General features: G+C 41.4%; 1 protein-coding gene across 3 annotated transcripts in view; it reads right to left on the reverse strand.

Annotated features, from left to right (window-relative positions):
• The window catches only part of PRKG1 (protein kinase cGMP-dependent 1), a 1263577-nt gene that overhangs the window by 796318 nt on the left and 443136 nt on the right, over nucleotides 1-24123 (reverse strand). For all 3 annotated transcript variants that reach the window (XM_049646038.1, XM_049646037.1, XM_049646039.1), the window contains exon 3: nucleotides 11563-11676. In XM_049646038.1, coding sequence (XP_049501995.1) covers nucleotides 11563-11676 — 114 coding nt within the window. The remainder of the gene's footprint in view (nucleotides 1-11562; nucleotides 11677-24123) is intronic.

Consider the following 24123-nt stretch of genomic DNA (forward strand, 5'->3'; position numbering starts at 1 on the left):
TATATATACATACGTATATGTGTGTGTGTGTGTGTGTTAGCTCACTTTGTTTTGTGTTATGCTCAAGCTTCATGGATAACTGTGATCGCATGTTCTTCTGTGGTACATTCCATCGAAATTGCTAGAATTCTGCCTCAAAGTAGTCAATGACAGTGAAAGGCGATAAATATGAACAATTCCCAGAACTCAGGGTAACTCTAACTTTAGGGAAACCAGGAATTGCTAAATTCAAATACAGATGAAAGGCCAAGGTTTTGGCCAGGAAGTAAGGAGGCTGAACGTGTTTGGGTGGGAGAGAGTGGGGTAGACAATGGATTTCAACCATAACTGCGGCCATCACCACCGTATTTATCCAGAAAGAACATGGTAAATATAGAAAAGATAATGTTTTTTCCTGAGGCAATCAAAGAGGCCAAACTAATTGTACACCAGAAGTCTTGAGTTTTCAGGCTGCACCTTAAGATACAAATTATAGGTGTCATTTGCCTGAAATCTTGCTTTGGAAAATAATTGCCATTTTAAAGGCACGTCCACTAGCTATCTATTGTTAATCTGTCTAAGGCCTTGATGCAGTAGGCACCCATTCAGGGCCATGCACACTTACCACCAACACACACATTTCTCATGGAAGTCTTGAGAATTCAGCCCAGGAGGGACGTGAGAACAAGATGGCTTCAGACAGCACAGATATTCCTTCCTTCCGCCAGGTCCAAAGGCACGCGTCCAAGCAAAAGCGTAATCCCATCACTGCCCCCTACACCCTTACCCAAACTTTGGTTTTGATGTTGGGGCTTCTGACACCACTTCTTTCAAAGTGTACATCTGCACCAATGTTTCTGGGTAATAGTGGCAAAAGGAGGTCTCTGTCCGGATGTGGGATCTCTCCAGAGGCGTCAGCCTTGGGAATGTGGCCTGTTCCCTTTCCTCCACTGCTCTACCTGTGGGGTATCAAGCTATGCCCTGGGCTCCCCAGGGGTACTTCCCAGGTTCTTCAGATAATGAAGGTCCCAACTAGTACATAATCCTTTCCTGCTTTTGTAGTTTTAGCTGTAAAGTGAACAGGGGCAGAAGATCAGTTAGTGCTTACTGAATGCACCGCGTGCTAGTTTCCTGCACTAAGCCATTTGCAGAGAGCCCCTCGTTTTGTCTTCGCCATAATGATCAGGTAGGTCCTTACCAATTTAAAGGTAAAAGAACTGAGGCCCAGGGAGGATTCACAGCCATTAAATTATTTTCCGACGGGCACAGAGCGAGAGGCCGAGAATCTGAACCCAGGCAACGGGATTCCAGATCCTGTACTCTGAACTAGTCTACTCGTTAATTCTGGCCTAGGTCGGTGTCTGTGGGCATCCGCCCATGCCAGCCCAGAGCCATCTCCTGCCCCCTCAAAATTCCTCTATTTCTCTGTCTCTGGTTTGCGTGGGATTCCATAACCTACCTTTATCCACTCTCTCCAACTAGGTTCTCAACACTTAAATGGTAGGGACGTGCCCTCTCTTGGGTGATGCTCTCTGGTGTCTATCAGTGCCTCAAGAATTTGATACGAGTCTCAGAAATTCCAGATAAGTGATGATATAGATCTGAAGTGGGATCTTCGCCTCCCAATTGCCAAGAACAAAGTTTCAGGCAATGGAGTTCAGAGTCTTCCTGGCAAACGCCAAGGAGGGGGTAGAGCTTAGCAATCTACCTGTGTGACCTGAAGGAAGTGAATGAAGCCTTCTAAGGCTCAGCTGCCTCATCAGTGCAGTCCCGCCATGGCTCCCTATGGTAGGGGGCCATCGTGAAGGTTAGAGATCATGCTCACAGCCTGTGTAAGTGCACGAAGATGGGTTATTAAAAATTACTACCACTCAGACACACCATGTACCCTTGGATTCAACTAGAGCAGTGTTTTTCACGCTGTGTTATTTGAACAACAACCACAGAATTGCCAGAGAAGTGTTGAAAACAGGGAGACACGTAAGACGACATCAAGAATAAGGGGGTTCAGAGCAGCTAGATGGGGTCCCTGGAGGCTGCTCCCCCATCCGTAACCAACAAAAGCCGCTCTTAACAAACTTCACACACAAAAGCGCTCCGTGAGATTTTGCTTTGGAAATAAACACAGAATTCAGTTGTGAAGATAGTTTGCAGAACACTGATCGATCCCAGTCAGGAAACTACAGACAACAATGCTTTCGACTCAACAGTGAGAGGAATTACGAGGGCATAAAATGTGGATTATTAGTAAAGCAGACTGTCCTTTAGAGAGAAGGAGTAAAAGAATGGCTTAGGTACAGAACACACAGTCTAGCTTCTTAAGCTACCATCATTTCTCAGCCCTCTCATCCCTGCCTTTCTGAGCAGTTAACGCTAATTTTCTACCATCTACTGCCACATTTACAGTAAAAATAATTCTCTAAGACTCGTGCAGAAAGGAGGAGCTGGCTAGCTTCCTCACCAGCAACCTGCAGCACACCAGAACTCAGATCTCCACCTGTCTTAATTCTAATCATCGCCCTCCGCCCAATTCCTTCTCAAGGACTCTAATACATGGATGTCTTTGTATCCTCTCATTTTAGATGCCAAGAGATCTGCAATCCATCTAGGACTGCTGGGTCCCTCACCGTAAATTAGATCAATGACCACCTCCACGGACTATAAAGGACCTCTTCCACTCTTGGTCCAATGGACTAGATTTAACCCAACAGGGAAAAGCATTTAACCCAACAGGGAAAAGCAGGGCACTTATTCAGACATCTCCACGTCAGTTGTTCTCTTCAAAATGCCCATCCATATTGGTTTTCACCTAATCCAAACTATATTCGTGACCGTGAGAAAGAACAACAAAAATCAAATAAAACTTTTTTCTTTGCTCTGTTTTCCTACCAACATCCTAGCCATCAAATTCAATAAATCTAAAAGTTATTCTTGTTAACAACATAGCCCAGCAGTCCATGATTTTTTTAATTTTTTCCTTGCCTCTTAACCTGTTTCTCTTTTAATTTTGCTTCTCACTCTTCTTCAAAAGAATATGTTAATAATCTGCACAATGCTGGCAGTCAGCCAACAATGCTGTGTTTCACTCTAAAAGAAAAATGCAACTTTTCTTAAATATCTCTGCTCAACAGCAACAAAATAGTAGAGAAAAGCATATCCAGAAGAACAGTAATTATTATTAGTGTCTGCAAATTTCCTTTGAATTCTTCAATGTTGACATTTGAATGCAGGGAAGAGTGTTATCTGAATACAAATTAAGCACCTCTAGGGTATAGATCAGTGGTCCTCAAACTCTGGATGCTTCACAATCACCTGGAGAACTTGCTTTACACAGATTGCTGCGACCCGCCCCGAAGATTTCTGAATGGATAGAAATGCAAAATCTCCAGCATCTTCTAACAAGTGCCCGGAGGACGCTGATGCTGTCGTAGGCACCACGGTTTGATAAACACTATAATGATCATTTGAAGTTCCCTAATCAAGAGTCTACACTTGTGTGGGGGTAGTAGCCACGTTACAGACTCATTTCAAGGTCTACACATTTGAGGGAAGGGAGGGAGGGTTGTCTATAGTAAGTGTTTCCAACGCTTCTACGTCAATTTGTATCAGACGGTTTGTAAATGATTGTGGACTCCACGATCTTGGCCTCCACTTTGTCACCCGGGAAATTAGGGACAACCTCTGTCACCTACTCGATTGGGATATTTTGAGGATCACAAAAGATATTGCCCGGGGAACAGGCTGTAAATTATAAAGCACTGTTACCATGGGTACTTAGAAATGTATCCAGTCCACAAAGGACGTCCCAGAAGAAGAGCGGGCTCTCAGATTTGCCAATGAATTGCTGAGATTGTGTTTCCTCTGGGGGAAACAAAAGTAAAACATGCGTATCACGGGTCAATTTTTTTTTTCTTGTACCTTAATCGATCTGTTACATCACAAAAAATAACATTAAAAAGTCCTTTGTTCGGTGTTTCTTAGTTTCTGTTTCAACTTCTGTAACTCCTACTTTTAAGAAATTCATTGACTAATATATTCCGTAAAAGAAACGTGTAGCTACTGAGTGATGTCTCAGATGTTGAACCATAAAGTTTCATTATATCAGACAATCAAGTGTCTCAGTATACTGCAAAAGCTAGATCCCCAAATTGGTACAGATTGCTTGTTATGTGTCTCGAAGGCTTTAAGCTTATGACCCTCTCCTCATTATATCTCAGGATTCATCCTTTCCTAACAGATGTACTTAATGTAGGTCCATATGTTACCATCTAAAAATTTTAAAAACCCACAATGGCAACATGCTGTGTAACTTTTTTTGTGGAGATGAAGCCTAAGGTCAATAGAAGTGGTCCTACAGATATACTTGTGTTTAAATGCAAAATGAGCCACTGTGGACGAAATGTAAGAGCCTGTGACAGCAGGAGAGCAACGCAGTGTCATAGTCACGGACCTCCTTCTGACTACACAGCTAGGGGACAGGGGACGAGTCGCTTAAACTCAGTTGTCTCAGCAATAAAATGAGGGTGCCACCACACCATGCCCGAAAGCCCTATGTTTAGAGCATCACTCTGAGCCCTCAGATGTCCTCTGCTCTCTTCCTTATTCCCGTTGAACAGCCATCGCAATCCATGGACAGGAATGTTTCATTTTCTAGAAAAAATAATGACATAATATACAGTACTGACCTACGTTACTACCTCGCTTTTTCTTCAATCATCTGATTAAATACTAAATTATTATAGTAGTATAGTAAATTCTCTCTTAGACAATTCTTAAATAAATTAAGATTCAATATACTAAACCTGATGCAAACTTTACACCATGTGGGAGCATTTTTTGGACATTACTTGCTTGTTTGTTTTTTTAATATTTACTTACTCATTGAGAGAAAGAGAGAGAGAAGCAGAGAGAGAGGGAGAGGTAGAGAGAGGGAGAGGGAGGGAGAGAGAGAGAGAGACGCAGAGAGAGAATCCAAAGCAGGCTCCGTGCCAAGCCTTGATCCATCAAAGTCATCTCCATACTCACAACCAAGAGATCAAGACCTGAGCCGAAATCAAGAGTCAGATGCTTAACCGACCGAGCCCCCCAGGCGCCCTATGGACTACATTAATTTAAAAATTTTAATGTAATCTCTGCACTCAACATGGGGCTTGACCTTATGACCCTGAGATCAAGAGCCACACGCCCCACCAACCGTGCCTACCAGGCACCCCTGCGTGGTTGTTTCTTATGATGCAGGTCTTTGCGGAAAATTCTGCAAGCTTGAAGAAGCTGCTAAAAAAGCAATCAGCCTTTCTTGCCCATTGTTACATTTGCCATTAAATTATCTGTGATCCTTAAAAAATAATATCCCATCAGTTAAAGGCTGACTATTCCCTAGGTACAGGGAACACTCAAGGTGCTCGATTCATTAAAAGAGGGAGGGCGAGAGTCCTTAATCTAGCCACAAGAAGGAATTAAGTAATATTGCCCTCCTTGGACCCTAAGAGATGCTCCCTTTCTCCCCCAAGAAGCATCGCTAATATACGCCTGTCTATCAAGCCCAATCAATACCGAACTCCAATCTCTTTTTGGAAGTAAATATAAATCAAATAAATTCTGACTATAACAATTCCCATGAAGACTAAAAAAAAAAAACAAAAAACAAAAAAACAAAACAAAACCCTTCATCTCGTAAAAGAAACACATGGGAGTTTACGGTTTTCCTCTTCTCCGAAATTCACTTCCATTTCACTTCAACAATAGAGAAAGGAGATCCAACAGCTTTTGCACGTGCATTCATTCAGGTGAGTCTGCTATGTGGCATCACTGGTACCTAGTGAGTTGATTCCTTTAATCAAGAAATTTATTTCTCAGGAATTACATAGTTGGATTTATGTTACTAATTTCACAGCATTCTGTAAGAGACAAATGTGATCTGTGAAAGAAAGAAAGAAAGAAAGAAAGAAAGAAAGAAAGAAAGAAAGAAAAGAAAAGAAAAGAAAAGAAAAGAAAAGAAAAGAGAAAAGGATTTTCCTAAACAGAATAGTGGCTAACTCACTAAACAATGTACCTGCTTCCCCAAGATGCTGTCGTAACACTGTTTCGCTGTCCAGGATGAGGATTCCTGGGAGGTTCCTGGACTGTTCCTTCTGTGATCAGGGCCATATTTCTAGTCATCTGTAGCCTAAATTTACTTTGTTGCTTCTCCCCCTTCAGGATGGTTAGTAGCAGGCATGCATTAGACTAGGAGGATGCAAAGCTTGCATGTTTTTAATTGGCCTCTGGAAGGCAGAACAGAGCCATTCTCATTTAGCATACTTCTCTCCTCTGCTTTTGTTCTATGGAGCAGGGAGTCCAACAGTCCAGGACCGGTGCTGCTCATTAAAACCCCAGGTAATAATCGCCTAGACGACAGCGGTGGGTACTCACAGGCTATGTCCCTTCATCTCCTCACGTGGATGTACCTCTACCCTCAGTGATGCTTTTTGGAACTCAACAACGGTGTTTTCCTAACAAGTGTCTAATTGCTCACTTCTTGATTCAATCACCTTCCTAGGTAAGGTTACGGCCACTAGAAGAGCTTTCTCTAGGATTCCCTTGGATTAATGAAATTGGCATTCATTTCTTTTGTTCCTTTACCAATAAAAGGCACTGTTGACCTTGTAAGTATCACATTTATAGTACAGAGAGGTATCTGAACAAACAATGTTGGTCAATTTCTTTCGCATTCTTTAGAATTTTTGTTTGTTTTGACAGTAGGCAGATTTTTCTGAGTCAGGTTGAATAATAGGTCTGAAACCAAGCTACGTGGGAATGTACAAACCACCTTACTGCCTAGACTCAATTTTCAGAACAAGAATAAACCGAAAAATCCAACCCTTTTCACTGTGTTCTTAAAATGTCTATGACATCTTGCAATATCTTAATGAGTCCACTCCCCCAGTACAAATATCCTAGGAAAGCTTCTGTAAACCTGAAAGTATTCAAAAGCTAAGGCAGAAAGATATTTTTAGCAGACGTTACTAAAGTCACTGATTTGTTAGATTTCTTGTAGGATGTTTAGGCTCTTTTGTGATAGTACTCAAGTATTTTAATGCTGAGGAATTTTTAAATACTTGTTATACATAATCTAAGGAAAAAATAATTACTCAGATACTTTGCCCAAGTCAATTCATAAAAAAGCCTCACACCCCCATAGACCAATTTTGCAGGTAACTTTCCACGGTTATCAACTTACCCTAGTGTTGAGAGGTTTTCCTACAAAGAGAGACCTTTTATTCTTGGATTATATTGCAGTCTACCTGGATGAGAGTGTTTGAATAAATTAGTGCCTAAGGTTTGGGGATTTGTGAACAGGACACTCAAAATAGGAGGAAGAGACTTAAATTTAGTATCTTCAGGCAAAAATACCCCAATTCATCTACAACTGAATTTGGGAGCAAAGAGCCATAGAAGTCAAACCTCAAAATAAAATCACTATGTAGTTATGAGAAATGGTTGTGGGAAATCCAGGTAAAACAGGATAATACCATAAATGTCCTTGCAAATTCACACAAAGGGCAAGTGTCACCGAATCCCTTTCTCGTTGTAAATGAAATGCTTTGTCCATTCTATTTTTAGGTTTCCATTAACTTCAAGTTTCCATTTGTGTGTGTGTGTGTGTGTGTGTGTGTGTGTGTGTGTGTGATTTTAAAGAACCTTGGGCAAAGAAGCAAGGTAAGAGGCCCAGACTGAGTATCAATGGATATTGCTTTAGCGGTGAGGGAAGTGAAAAGTGAAATCATGACCAGAAATGACACTTTAGGAAGACAAGACAATAACATGCTTCCAGGTATGGGCACCGAGGAAGCAAGGGTTACTGAAGGATGTATTAGAAGTCCCTAACCTTTGTGGGGTTTGAAAATGGACAGTAAAACTCTTTTGTCTCCACAACCCCAAAATATTTAGATAAAGATGTCAAGTTCAACCGCCATTGGAGACAGTGCTTGGTGTTGTGGAAATCAAATGTAACAATTGATTTTTTTTCCTCCCTGGGGCATCTGGACTGTTTGTGATAGGATGGACGGTCCAAGTGGCCGTGTTCCTATCACAGATAACAGGGAAAACTTGAGGGTGTTTAAGCCACGAATGACCTCAAGACATCCATTACATTTGTTTCCAACAAAATGTTAATTTTATGTATTTTGATATGTTCATTCCTCAAGGGGGAAAAAACATCAATGGTGCCGTTTTACGAGACAGGAATGGACTCTGAATGTAGATTTCCTGCACTATACTCTCAGGTTGTCTATGTCCTTGTGGTTTCAATGTTTTAAAGAGTTATTCTTGGTGCTATCAGACCCCTCTCCTGGTGTTACCGTAATAACCAGTAGTATACGTTTATTTTCTGAGGCATGTTAATTGATTTCTCCCAAATGAAAAACAAGGAGCTTGTTTCAAACCATCATGGCACTTCTTTTGGTTGAAACACTACGAACAAGCTTATCGTATTTTATAGCATCTATCCATTTTGAGCTTTAAAAATAAAACAACTTTTTTGGTACCGTAAGTAAAAAAAAAAAAAAAAAAAAAAAGCCCACAGGTAATAAAATCCTATTTGTTAGCGGGAAGTCACTGGGATTTATTTATTCATGGCCTGATACAATTTCAAAAAAAAAGCGCTCTTTTGAACAAGAAATGACTCATGTACATGGAGGAACTCTTGACTGTCACCTAGGATTTAGTTACCACTGTGAGATTAAAAATGCATTAAAATGCTAGGCAGCTTTCAGGCTGACCTAGGGAGAAAGATAGGAGAAAGAGATCAGGAAACAAAATAGGTGATGTCGACACAAAGGGGGTCACATCCCACAGAAGTGAGAACGAAAGAGGCATGGATAGGCAAGCTACTGAGTAGGTCGAGCGAAGTCCTGAGAGGCAGACTGTCACACCCAGGTGGATGAATCCATACACCAAATGGTCATTACTGGCAAAATGGTGGCTAACAAAAGTGGACAAGAGCCAACAAAATCCTGAATCCTGAGAAACGACTGGATCTAAAAAGCCAGATAAGGCCATTTTGTAATATCACACACGAAGAGTAAGATAACATTGGGGGGTTTCTGTTCTGTAGTCGTTTGGTAAAATTAGCATCCATAATGGAACATAATCAGAATTATAAAGTGATCAGCCTGAAAGTTTAATTTAAACATAAATTTAAAGTGGTACTTAAGGATCATGGTCATAAGTATAATCACCCTGGATAGTGTAAGAGACAGAACAAAAGGTCCTGAATAAGAAATAATCATTATTCACACCTTATAGTTCTTCACACGATACGCAGAATCTCTCGGTAATAGATATTATTCCTCGTTCATGCAGAAACCTCTCCATCTATAACCGCAGAGGTAGGTCTACACTCCATCAACCTTAGGCTCTTTTCTCAGTGCAACCTCCACATCTTAAGTAGGCACTATGAAGAAATACACACACACACACACACACACACACACACACACACACGTGTGTGCCTTTTCTGAGTCTGTGTTAAAGAAGATGCTCCATTACTCATTTTCTTTGATGTAGATGTTCTGATTGCCCCAAATGGTTAGAATTGTGATTTGCATTCAACACCCAGTTCCTTCTCAATCAGATATAGGACGTTTTTCAACGGATCAAATAGTAATACAATAGAGGCTATAGCAGATGAACTCCATTTTATAAGAAACTCATCAATTTCATAAAGCAATCATTTTATGAAAAAAAATCTTTGCTATAAAATTTAAATGCACTATTTAGTCTATCTAAAATATTTCTTTTTTTTTTTTTTAATTTTTTTTTCAACGTTTTTTTATTTATTTTTGGGACAGAGAGAGACAGAGCATGAACGGGGGAGGGGCAGAGAGAGAGGGAGACACAGAATCGGAAGCAGGCTCCAGGCTCGGAGCCATCAGCCCAGAGCCTGACGCGGGGCTCGAACTCACAGACTGCGAGATCGTGACCTGGCTGAAGTCGGACGCTTAACCGACTGCGCCACCCAGGCGCCCCTAAAATATTTCTTTAATAATTCAAAGTTTCAAAAGATTAAGCACATGTTATTACCAACTGTTGACCTCTTGGGAATTGGGGTTTTCATTAGAATTAAACGAGCAGTATACAAGGCTAAAATATTTTAAAATGTTCACAGTTCACTATTCATAATTCAGAGAAAGCCTGTTTTGAACAAAATATGTTACTCCTGTCCCTTTTTTGACCTACAAGGAATGTATTTCTCATAAAACGCAGCATGAGAGTATAATCTGTTTCACTTAATAGTGTCATGACTACTCTTCTTTTCTAGTTAAGGCACTTTTTAAACAAGTTAAAGTTGTGGCAGATTCTGTGATGCTTCACTGGGCTTCATTGTTCTTTGAGTCATGCAATTAAATGATCACATAAAATAAAAACATGGTGCGTATCAATCAAAAGAGTTTCGTGCCTTCAAAGATCGAGATAAAACATCATGAGGCAATCATCCTCTAAGGGCCGCAATCGCAACCGAATAAAAAGGCGATTCACTAACAAGACCTACAGGACAATTTCTGGGTTTCTGGCTGGCCGTGCATTCTTGAATTCTTTACAATCCAAGGGTCAGTGCCATATTGTTAGCCGCATGCCATACTTGAGAGAAAAAAAAAACAGTAAACAAAATAATCAATGTCATCCAGCTGAAACTGATTGATAATTTTTCATTTTGCCAATAGTACTTTTTTTGAAAGATAAGAAAACCTAATCAAACTGACTTGTGATTGCGATGGCCCACAGGATTGTGTACCCAAGAGCATTTCCAACATGAAATACACACATCTGCCTAAAGATGCAATGGACCTTCCATTGTTGCCTTTTGCATTCAGCTCTGTTTGTTACACACTCATTATATCCTGTAGTCAGGAAGGAGTATTTAAAACAACCACCTCCCCCCACTCCCCAACGCCTGCAGCTGCTTCTACCGAGTAATGAGTTGCTAGAGAAATCATATATACACATACATGTAAAATTAGGGAGACAAGTTGCTTTATTGCCCCGATTTAAAATAAGCTCAATCAGTAGAAAAGAAAAATACTATAATATACAGCTTGATGAGCAGCTGAAGACAAGAATATACTCAGACACAATTTTAGAATTCAGGATATATCTCGCTCAATGAGGCTTGAATGAGACGAAGGACATTTCTCCTTTAAATTTTTTCTAACCCAATGAATGAACAAGTGGAATTTATGGGGGAACGTAACCCAGAATAGACAGATACGTAAAAATTCCTTAAGTATCAGCATGCGGCTTCAAGCGAAAAGGTCTTGCTTCTGTTTAATTTATCAAGAGAATCGCATTTTGTAAATCTTAATTTCTAGGAATTTCAGGTTAAAAGAAGATTTTCCACAAGTCAGTGAAACAACTGAAGTCAGGCAGAACTGATTGCTAACCCTCCTTCAGCGGACAGATGTATCAACCCCATTGCAAGGTGAGAATTAAACTATAGATTAACAAAATCACAGAGACTGAATCCGGAAGTACGTCAACCAACATCTCAAAGCTCTAGGGGAAAACGGCGCTGGCAATATTTGCAAAATAAGAAAACAGTCTTACTCTTGACGGTAGCTGTCCGGGTACAGTTGTAAAGAATTGCCAGCTCTCCGAACACCTTTCCTGGACCCATGGTGCACAGCTTCACACCTTCTTTGGTGACTTCCACCTTACCATCTGAAAAGAAGAGACAATGTTACTTTAATTCTCTCCCGTGCATCTCATCTGTTGCATTTGTCATCGGCAAGAAGGAATACCGGGCTCATGTTTAAAACTGCGAGGCAATTACCAGTGAACATCAAGTCTTAGCTCGGAGGCAATGGAGGAACAATAAATCACGTCGGTTAAGAGATGCCACCCTTCTTTAAATTAATCGCTGATAGCACTGTGAGATAAAACGGAAAGCAGGCCTGAAAAAAGGGGACAAAAGAGTAAACGCGTGTTTTTCCCAGTTTTAGAAAACTCTGGTAATTCCGATTTTGATGTCATTTTGAATCTGAGGGTAAAACTGAGAAAGCAGGTACATTTTCTATAGCACGTTTCATACTGGGGAATGCTCATTTGAGTAAGGCGCGGCGATTAGGGAAAGGGAGATTGCTTTGACCCTTGGGCACTGTTTAATTGCAGCTCATGGTAGGTTTTCTTTGTAAGCATCTTATCTGACTTGGCCAAGATTGTTTTATCTGTTTCCCGGCCCTGCAACACGGACTGTAAGGAAAAACAAACTACGAGGATAAGGGGTCCCTGGGAGTTCTCTGGGCACAAAGAACTGGGACAATGAAATGATAAGAAAGGAAAGACCAGGGACACAAGGACCCTGGATATACAGTGTCACTTGCAAGTAAGGCAAAATCTATTCATGAGGGAAATGGAAAAAATATACTTTAAAAGGGTGCAGCTAAGTGGACTACAAATTCTATCACCTCACAAAATTGGGGGGTGGCAGTGGGAAATAAAGTCAACACAACGCATTCTAGACCAATCCCCCCCTTTCTATTTTTCTTCCAAGTTCCTTATCCATAGTCTACAGAAGACAAAGTCTGTGTGGCACTAGCTAGTGCATGGAAGGAAGTAACACCACCAAGTCCTCTCCAAACTTCAGGTCCCCAGGCATTGATTTCATAATTGCCCCCTTATTGATGCGTTTCCTTTAGTATTTGACTTGTAGAGTTGGGCTTTAAACTCACTCCCTCTTAAAAAAAAAAAAAATCAACCTACTTTCAACTAAGCAATAACATTTGTAAAATCACAGGTTTCATGTGCTAATTTGCTCAGACACCTATGGGGATAAAATCCTAAATGTCACAAAAAAAATCCTTTTTTTTGTTAAGTTAATCCATGTACCAGTGATGCAGGGTCAACTCTTCAGACAACCTTGTTCTACCCCGAAAACCATTTTCATGCAAATGTTATCGGTGGAGAGAGAATTCTGTGGTAATTAGGATAAAATTTCACATAAAATCTATTCGCTACTCTTGAACCATGTGGGTGCACCTCCTCTGTGTTGAAAGAAGCTATCCGGGATGAACAAGTCCAACATTTCACAAAGTTAGGACATACTCTCTTATGGGGGTCTGGCCACTCGAAATTCAGTCTAGCTTTTGTCATGCCTCACTTCTTGACCGCGGAAAATAAAACTCTGTCTCTTGATAGGTACATCAAAACCAGCCCAGTAAATTTGTATTTTCACAAGCCTCAGATGTCCCTTGCCCATGGCATGTCCCCCCTTCCCTTTCATGGGTAAGCCTATCCTCTCAGGAATCTCATCTGCCACCAGAGAACGAGAAGCAGACTCAGAACTTTATGCAGTTAGGAGGTTTATACGTCATTAGAAGTTAGACCAGGAGTTGAATTCTGGTTCTCTTATCTGTTCCTTATGAGCCTTGTGACTCTGGGCATGGTATTAATTTCTCCATGCCCCAGTTTCTTCATTAAGAAAGTGGATAAAGGAAAAGCACCTATCTCATGGGGCGGTTGACAAAATGACATAATACAGCAGGTTCAATGCTGAGTGCAATGCCCAGCCTATAGAAGATGGTCAATACATGTTAGCTCTTACTATTGGTGTTATTTTCACCATACTCCTTATCTAAAAGGAAGGAGGGCTTATTACAGCATACTGAAACACAATATTCCGTTATCTAGTCCAGAAACCAACCAACATCCCTATAGGTTAGTAGGTTTGGTCTTTTCTTTTTTTTAATGGAGAAAGTAATTGTTTCAGATTTCTCTAGGGGGGTTGAGAACTTCTGGGTTCAAATCGATATCATACTGAATGAAGGACACGGAATTGCAAGAAGTCATGGCGATCTACCTGGCAGAATGCATTCTCTTTATCCTCTTCCCCACTCGGCCATGTACTGCCAACAGTTGACATAGTATTGCTTCAGCAAGGACTGCCTTAGGCTGGAAGCTCCCATAAATGACTTTTTTTTTTAATATAATTTATTGTCAAATTGGCTAACATACAGCATATACAGTGCACTCTTGGTTTTGGGGGTAGATTCCCATGATTCATCACTTACATAAAACACCCAGGGCTCATCCCAACAGGTGCCCTCCTCAATGCCCATCACCCACTTTCCCCTCTCCCCAACCCCCAGTCAACCGTTTGGTCTCTGTATTTAAGAGTCTCTTATGATTGCCTCCCTCTCTCTCCATTTGTAACTAGTTTTTCCCTTCCCTTCCCCCATGGTCTTCTGTTAAGTCTCTCAATATCAACCTATGAGTGAAAACATATGATAGGTCTTTGGCTGACTTACTTCCCTGAGCATAATACCCTCTAGTTCCATCCATGTTGTTGCAAATGGCAGGATTTCATTCTTTCTCACTGTCAAGTAGTATTCCATTGTATATACAAACCACATCTTTATCATTTCATCAGTTGATGGACATTTGGGCTCTTTCCATAATTTGGCTATTGTTGAAAGCGCTGCTATAAACATTGGGGTACATGTGCCCCTATGAATCAGCACTCCTGTATCCTTTGGATAAATTCATAATAGTGCTATTGCTGGGTCACAGGGTAGTTTTATTTTTGATTTTTTGAGGAACCTCCACACTGTTTTCCAGAGCAGCTGCACCAGTTTTCATTCCCACCAACAGTGCAAGAGGGTTCCCATTTCTCCACATCCTTGCCAACATCTGTTGTTTCCACTGCTGTGAGGTGGTATCTCAAAGTGGCTTTGATTTGGATTTCCCTGATGATGAGTGACGTTGAGCATCTTTTCATGTGACTGTTGGTCATCTGGACGTCTTCTTTGGAAAAGTGTCTATTCATGTCTTCTGCCCATTTCTTTACTGGATTGTTTGTTTCTGGGTGTTGAGTTTGGTAAGTTCTTTATAGATTTTGGATACTAACCCTTTCTCTGATGTGTCATTTGCAAACATCTTTTCCCATTCCATCGCTTGTCTTTTAGGTTTGTTGATTGTTTCCTTTGCACTGCAGAAGCTTTTTATCTTGATAAGATCCCAAAAGTTCATTTTTGCTTTTAATTCCCTTGCCTTTGGAGATGTGTCAAGCAAGAAATTTCTGTGGCTGAGGTCAAAGAGATTGCTAACAACTTTTTTTTAAGTTTATTTATTTTCAGAGTGGGGGGAGGTGCAGAGAGGGAGAGAGAGAATCCCAAGCAGGCTCCACCTTGTCAGAACAGAGCCCGATGGCAGGACTCGATCCCACAAACTGTGAGCCCATGATTTGAGCCAAAGTCAGATGGTGACTGAGCCACCCAGGCACCCCCAAAGTACCAACTTTCCAGTGCATTATAATATTTTCCTGACTTAAAGCTCTAGCTTCAATTGTATTAAGAGAACTAAAAGCAAAATGAACAATATCTAAAGAACTTTCATACATCACTGCTTTTGGACAAATCTACTTCTCTGTTGAGGTTCCAAAGTTGAAAGTCTTCAGTGGAAATAGACCCACAGGAGCAAGACCACTACTAAGATTCCTTCTGGACAGCTTAAGAATTAGGGCTTCTCAACTAATAGAAGACAAGAAACACAGAGCTCTTACTTTAGCTCAGTGGTTTCTCAAAGGACATCTATGGACCTGTCACATGGAAGCTAATTAATAAAATCCAGAGATTCCCCACTCTGGGAAATTTTACTGTTCCTATACCACAGTGACTACACTGCTACTTAGTGTTAGTGTACCTTCCTTCTCTGAAAAACCATGCTTGTGTAAAACTGATTATGTTTTTCAAGTGTATTTATTTTGAGAGAGAGAAAGAGAGAGAGAGAGAGAGAGAGAGAGCGAGCAGAGGAGGGGCAGACAGGGGGAGAGAGGGGAGGGAGGGAGAGGGGGAGGGAGGGAGAGAGAGAGGGAGAGAGAGAGGGAGAGAGGGAGAGGGAGAGAGGGAGAGAGAGAGAGAGAGAGAGAGAGAGAGAGAGAATACCAAGCAGACACCACATTGTTAGTGCAGAGCCCCATATGGGACTTGAACTCACAAACCTGTGAGATCATGACCTGAGCCAAAACCAAGAGTCATAGTTGGATGCCCAACCAACTGAGCCACCCAGGCACCCCAGCACTTATTGATTTTAACTGATAGTTAATCTTTTAACAGATATGTTTTCTTTGATAGGACCTCCAGAAATCTCACAGTCAGAATTATATATGACTCAGGTCTGAAACGTGTACAAATGCGTTTCTGGTTCCAACTCGTTTTCCTGATTGTTTTCATATTTGCCTAATTTTCTCATGTCTAACTCATTTTTTTAAAGATAGGTACCAACATGCCTACATATTATAGGTATTCACATATATCTGAATAATCAGTGTTGAGAAGAAAAGAGAATATATTCCATATTGATTAGATAGTAAAAAAAAAAAAAGGGTGGGGGGGCACCTCTGGCTCAATCAGTTAAGCATCCAGCTTCAGCTGTGGTCATGATCTCACAGTTCATGAGTTCGAGCCCCACATCTTCATTGGACTCTTTTGTCAGCACACGGCCCGCTTTAGAGGGAGAGGTGTCTCCCTCTCTCTCTGTCCCTCCCCTTCTGTCTCTGTCTCTCTCTCTCTCAAAAATGAATAAACATTCTAAAAAAAAAAAAAAAAACAGAAAAGCAAAAAGATTTAGCAAGCGATTTACTGGAACAGATTGTATCTGAGAAATAGAAATCTGGATAGAAAACATCTTTTCCAGGTTAAGTGAAATACTACAGGGTCACTATATTCACAATAGCCATGGAAGTGAGGAATGTGATCACACAGGATAGATGAGAATGGTCCAAAAAGCATTTTTTTAATAAACAGAAAACTCTACTGGTAAACAGAAACACCGTGTTTATAAAACGTTACTGAGTCACTGTGTGATCACTTTCCCTTCTTCACCCCTGCTGTGTGGATGGAGTAAATAACCCGGGAGGTGGGACCAACGGGGGCTAAAAACAAAGGTAGGAACACACATGGCCTTAATTAGAGAGTTCTTTCGAAGACCTTTGGAAAGGTCTGGATTTCCAGGAGCCCAGCAACGTAAATTATTGATGTGAACTGTGAATTCGGTTAAGCTCACTCACTATGCCGCAGAGCAAACTTCAAGCCAAATGAGAAGTGATTATACACTTACAAATGGATTTCCAAGTACAGAATCTGTGGCCCACTTATGAAAACGAAGAATAAAACCATCACAAGCTTACTGCCATCTACCAGAGAGCCCGGTTCCCACCTAATCGATGTCCTTGGCAAGTATCAGGACCATCCAGGAGCCACTCCCCTACTCTTGTTCTCCCCCCACCTCTTTTTTCCATGCTATGGCTACCTTTGAAGTTTGGCTGAAATTGACCTCCCTTGCATAGAAAGTAGGTAGGCCTATGTGTGGTTATTTTGGTGGTGAGGGGAATAATGTGGGCTGAAACAAATAGGGAAAAAGTCAGTCAGGCTCAAAATATAGCATACTTTTGCCAGAGGCTCATACCAACTTAGAAACAGCCCAACTTGGAGGTTTTACATAATTATAATTCACTATTAACTTCAGGAGCGCATTTTGAGGAATTCACTTAAGGTCAGCATGGTTGAATGTAATTTCTGTTTCTTTTAAAGAAATAGCAGAAATTCATTAGCATTTATTCATGACTCTTTAATACTTTAATTTTCAACCACGTTAGATTCCCAAAGATTTTTTCCCCCAAGAGTAGCAGAAAGGCATTTTCAGAACATCCTAGTAAAGTTCTAGATGTTTCCATTACGTTCTTTAACTGGACTCAACAGTGACTAGAGGCCATTAGAACTGTTATTCGAGGGAACTAATGACAACCAAAAATGTGATCCGTCTGTATACTCTGATTTTGTTCTTAATAGTCACTTTTGCTTTTAGGAAATATGGTATCATATTGGCATTATTTTTACTCTGCACTATCTCCACCACAAGAAAGAAACACGCAAATCATTTTTATTTGGCTTTGCTCCATTGTGAAAGTTGTTTACAGAAGAGACGTGGGGACAGTTGGCTAAGATTCGATTTAGGGGTTAGAGTTTTACTCAGCTCTCAGGACCCCAGCCATGAGTCTGAACAATTAAAAGTTTTATCACAGTACCTAAAATAAAAACTACATTCTACTTCAAGGACCATACACCCATTTGTGATGGGCTGGGCTGAGTCCTAAAGCCTACCATGGGCCACCCTGAGCATCAATCAGCTCCCCCCTTCTGCTTTCTGGCATTACAATCCACGTGCCCCCCTTGGGAGATGCCAAGTGTTAAGAGACCCCATTATGAGGTATTTATACCTTTGGGGATGCTTAAGTGGCTCCATCGGTTAAGCATCCAACTCAGTTTCAGCTTCGTTCACCATCTCATGGTTCATGAGATCAAGCCTCACATCAGGCCCTGCACTGACAGCATGGAACCTACTTGGGATTCCATTTCTCTTTCACTCTCTCACTCTCTCTCTCAAAATAAATAAACATTAAAAAATAAAGTATCTATACTCTTGTCTATCTCTTGTAAGAATTAGGCCCTACAAATAAAACAAATTGAGTTTACATGGAGACACAGAATCACCTGGCTTTGATTATCTTTATAGGTTTTTTACTAGCTTGTGGTTTTGTGCCCTAAGAACTTCCACGATAAGGCAAATCAGCTTAGGGATTTATTACAGGCAGGCTGAATGAGAATGGCTGGCAATAACCTAATTATGAACATTCTGTGCTTAGTTCCAATAACCTTGGTTGGAACATTCAAGGCAACTCGACTGGCCATCAAAGGCAGAGAGGTGTTATGTCAAAAGGTCCCATCTAGATAAGACCTCCCCCCCATCATTTTGCTCCTTCCCTCTGCTGGACCAGCCCCTTTGTGATTTTATAGGCTCAACATCACAGCTTTTACATTACGAATTCTCTCAGGTGGGTTTCTGGAGTTTCCAGTTTTTCAACAGGAATAATTCAGCATGTGATGGCTGAGCTGTGTGGCCACCAGCATGGGTCTGTTTCCTCTAGGAGAGGAGGTTCACTTATGGATCCTCCCTCCCCCCTCCTCCTCCCCCCCCCCTCCTTTCTTTTCCTCTTCCTCCTTAAGATGTAATTGGCCTACAGCACTATATAAGTTTCAGGTGTACAACATAATGACTTTACTAACATATGCTGCTAGATGATTACGTCACAATAAGCTTACTTAACATGCCTCATCGCATAGAGAGAAGAATGATTTTTTTTTTTTAGGGTGAGAATTTTTAGCCCCTACTTTCTGCTTTTCAAATGGATTAGGGATACTATTTTATCGGACTTGCCTTGCAGGGCTCTTTCAGATTGGGGGTGTTCCATCTGGGGAAGAAAGTAAAAATTGCTAAGGCTGCTGTGGGCTAGAGCAAAACACCATCCAGTTACCAGGAACAGACTCCATTCTTGGATACCTTCTTCAAAGCTGTAAGCATTCAGGTAGGCTTTTTCGAAGCCAGCGTAAGAAGGAAAAAGATGGCCTCACAAAGAGACACAAGTGTGCTCTTGAATTTAAAAATGGCTGCATGTCAGTACCTTATCTGTTTTCTGTTCAAGATTGCTTTAAATCCAAATGGCTATGGTCTCTCCGGATCCATACTTTTGCTCCTTCAATGTAGTGTTAATCTTGATGATTGAAAATTGTTCTCTGGCCCTTGAATGGAACTCTATGAGAAACTTCCCTGTTCTAGTATTACTTATTTCTTCCAAAGCTTGCTTCACCCACTTCTAGTTAGGTATTTTGCAGATTGGTTTTCTCTTGGAAGATGAGAAGAAGTTTTTCCCTCAACTATTTGTGTTCTGGTTTCTTTAAGTGTCAGGCCATCAGATTCTCTTGTTTTATGTTTATTTTTGAAAGAGAGTGAGAGAGCACAAGCAGGGAGAGGGACAGAGAGAGAGGAAGGGAGAGAGTGAATCCAAAGCAGGCTCCACGCTTTGAGGGCAGAGCCCGACATGGGGCTCGAACCCATGAGCTGTGAGATCATGACCTGAGCCAAAACCAACAGTCTTATGCTTACCCGAATGAGCCACCCAGGTGCCCCAGGACATCTGGACTGTAGTTAGGAGCAAGCTTCCCATTCAAAAGAAGTCACTTTTCTTTGATATCATCATAGCTATAATTCTTAGAGGGAGCACAAAAATACTAGTTACCCGAAAGGAATGAAACAGAGCCTGAGGTTTAAGAGGCTAGTTGAAGATATATGATAGCAGACTTCTTTCCTTAGGCAAATCTGATTTCCTCTCTGGTCATGACTTGACACAATTTTTCATTACACTGAATTACAACAGATCAATATATATCTGAATATGAAATATAATCATCATAGTTACTTTTGGTAATAAGAGAATAAAAAACATTAACGAGATGTCCAGAACTAAACATCTGTCTTATGGAGACGGGGGTGGGTGGGGGGGGGGGAGGGAGAGAACGAAAAAAACAAAACAAAACAAAACAAAACCCACAAGAGAGTAAGAAATAAAAATGCACATATCTGAGCATCAAGTGTGTTTGTTTCTAACCGAGGTCATAGGGGGCATGCACATATTTACAAAGGAAACCTAGATGGGGAAACAGTCTGAAATGTAAGCAATTTGTATATAGAGAATCCTCTGAATCATCAGAGTGGAAATCTGGGATGAACAACGTACATTGCCGAATCCTGCCCTTGGAGATACTGGAGGAGAGAACACACACTATCACAGATGTGTCAACAGGATTCTGGAAGAACTTCACAAGCATCTTAATTCTACCATCTTCATAGACATTGTGTTTTACAATTCTAGCGCTTTGGGGCACCTGGGTGGCTCAGTCGGTTGAGAGTCTGACTTCGGCTCAAGTCATGATCTCATAATTAGTGAGTTCGAGGACCGCTTTAATGCGGTCACAGTTCTTTCTGTTCTGACAGTGTGGAGCCTGGAGCATGCTTCTGATTCTGTGCGTCCCTCTCTTTCTGCCCCTCCCCTGCTTGCTTGCTCTCTCTCTCTCTAAAAAAAAGTAAACCTTTAAAAATTTTTTTAAATAAAAGTAAAAAAAAAAAGATAATTATAGGGGCACCTTGGTGGCTCAGTTGGTTAAGCATCTGATTCTAGATGGCAGCTCAGGCCATGATCTCACAGATCGTGAGATCGAGCCCTGCATCAGGCTCCGTGCTGACAGCTCAGAGCCCGGAGCCTGCTTCGGATTCTGTGTCTTCTTCGCTCTCTGCCCCTCTCCTGCTCACGCTGTCTCCTTTCAGAAAAATAAACATGAATTTTTTTTTTAATCATTAAAAAAAAATAAAGATAAAAAATAAAATCCTAGCATTTTAAAAGTACACAAAAAGCACTAGATGAATGTCCATGGACTAATTTCAATTTCCAGTGATGAGAAAAGCCAGGACAGAGGAGAGAGAGGCATTTGTAGGACAGGGGAACAGACGGACGATTCCCTGAGTCAATGAAGAGGTGAACAGATAATTTGTCTTAATTAAGTCACGTTTATTAAGCTTAATTTCAGCAATGTATAATGCACTCCTGCTGTATCATTTCTAAAGTTCAGGAGTACCTTCAATTAGCCGAGACCATGAATGGCCACTTCTGTACCTTCTCGAAGAGGGGCACATGGCAAAAGGACCGCTAACACTGTCAGACTTGTGGGCACGAATCATGCCTTTGTTTTAATGGTAAGCTTGGGAGAACCTAACCCAGTGGTTCTCCACTGGGGCCCATTTTGTCTCCAGGGAATACTGGGCAATGTCTGGGAATATTTCTGGTTGTCACCACTTGGGGTGTCTTACCCGTGTCTCATTGGCAGAAGCCAAGAATGCTGGGAAGCCCCACAACAAGGACAGCCCCACAACAAAGCATTATTTGGCCCCAAGTGGGAGCTGTGCCCAGGCGGAGAAAACCCGATACAATCTGTGCACGTAGAAAATACTCTACATTTAAGGGGAAATTTTTGACTTCTGCTGTTCATCATTTAACCTCCACCAGATGTAAATTCCAAACTCAAGTAAGGTTAACACCAGGTTGCAATACTGAAGCAAACCACGTTGCTCCGGGATTGGATAAAGCCACAAGTCTATTTACTGGGTAATTCTCCCCAGCAGATGTCATGTCAAATAGAAGTACGGAACATTTTGAAGCAAGACTTGTAAGACTATCTTACTGATGTTGGAATGGCAGCTCTTTTCCAGATACCCTTGAAAACACTGGGTCCTGGCTGTAGCTCTGACTGGCTTTGGGATCTTGAATGAATTCTCTAATTCGGTCTCGATTTACTTCACTGTAGATTTGGGATAACCGTATCATAGTTTATAGGGTTAGGATCACTAGATAATACTTATGTCAAGATGAAGATATAGATGGAGTCCTTCTTACAATTTCCTTTAGACAAGAAAAAAAAAAAGATAGTTTTAAGGAGAGTGAACCCCAAGGTGGGTTCATCACATTTAGGATCGTAGGATTCACAGGAGATTCAGTGAAAGCCTGGTGTGAGACGAAGCTTTCCACACCCATCAGCAAACCCTCAGCTGACAGAGGGACAGTCATTTAATGCCTGGTTGTAAATAGTGGGAGGTTAGTAGGTTCTCACTGGTCAACAGATTGAACTAAGAGTGAAAAGGTCCACAGCTGTGATCTTGCTGGTGGGTTAGCCTTAGGATTTCATGTTTATTCTATTGTCTCTATAGTCCACAAGAAAAAGAAAAACAGAAAACAAAAGTGTCCGTCTCTGGGACGCCTGGGTGGCTCAGTCACTGGGCATTCGACTCTTGACTTTGACTGAGGTCAAGGCCTCACAGTTTGCGCAATGAAGCTCACGTCAGGTTCTATGCTGACAGCATGGAGCCTGCTTGGATCTGTATCTGTCTGTCTGTCTGTCTGTCTGTCTCTCTCTCTCTCTCTCCTCCCCCCCTACCATCTTTCTCTTTCTCTCAAAAAAAAAAAAAAAAAAGTGTCAACCTCTCACTCCCACTCCACTTATTGGAAGTATTTCTGTACTTTGTTTTACCCAGTAGTACACATCTCACAAGGAAAAGTTTTTATTTGACAATCTAAACTACCTACACTGGATGTAATATATGTAGTTTTTTTTTTTTTCCATTTTATATAAGGCCAGGATTCTCCAGAGTATACGGTGAGCACTTACCTACCTTCCCCTTTTTAAAAAGCAGAGAGGAAAAAAAAAAAACCAAAGGAACAACCATCCACCCTGCAAAATAACTCTAAGCATCTATCAAAAGATGAAAAAAAAAAGTTTTGATTTATTCCCTCGGGAAGCTGTTGTACAAATGGCCTGGGGCAGGGGAGGAGGGAGAGTCTTGGGTTTGAAAGCCACTGCCCACACCAAAGAGGCAGCGTTCGCCCTCTTGTGCCACAGAACAAAGGAAGGGGGTTCAAGATGGTATTTCCAGAGAAGCAGACCGTAGAAGCAAAGAGCCAACACTCTTCTCCTGTGCCATCAGGGGCAATGGCAGAAAGAACTAATGCGTACAGAGGACGTAAGTGGTAAATGGATCAACAAGGTGACGTGTTCCTCCACCACATAAGGAACGGGGTCCCGCCAGAAGCAGGGATGAACACCTACGAAGTCAAACAAGTCAGTCACGAGGACCACGGGCTGTAGGATTCCACGTATGTGCAACAGTCAGAACAGTCCTATCTTGAGAGAAAGTATATTAATAATTGCCCAGGGCCCTCAGGAGGGATGGAGGGGTTGGAGCGTGACAGTTCCGGGGTGCGGGGTTTCATCTGGGGGTAACCGTGGCTTTGGATGCACAACTTTGAATATTCCAGAATGCACCGAATCGAACACCTTAAAAGGGCAAATTGTATGGGATGTGAATTATATCCCAGTAAAGCTCCTAAAAACACGGGGATTTAGCATAGGCACAGAGTAAGTGCTCAATTAGAAGACTGGCTACCAATGTCATAGTATTTTATTACTCTTTACAAGAATGTTTAGCAATCAGAGATGCTTTGGCCCCCACTTTTTCTTGAATAACTACTCTCCTGCTCTCTTTAGGGGAGGCCTCACGTGTGACCTCATTTTCCTTCCAAAATCACCCTTCATCCCTTCTCAACTTAACTCTGTGACTAAGGACAGCCAAGTCATCCGTATGTCACACTATCGATGACTACAAATAACCTCTAATAGCACACATAACGCACCGATTTTGTCCCTTAACTGAAACTCTGCCGTAGGCCCT

This window comes from Panthera uncia, chromosome D2, assembly GCF_023721935.1.
Source record: "Panthera uncia isolate 11264 chromosome D2, Puncia_PCG_1.0, whole genome shotgun sequence".
Classification (NCBI taxonomy): domain Eukaryota; kingdom Metazoa; phylum Chordata; class Mammalia; order Carnivora; family Felidae; genus Panthera; species Panthera uncia.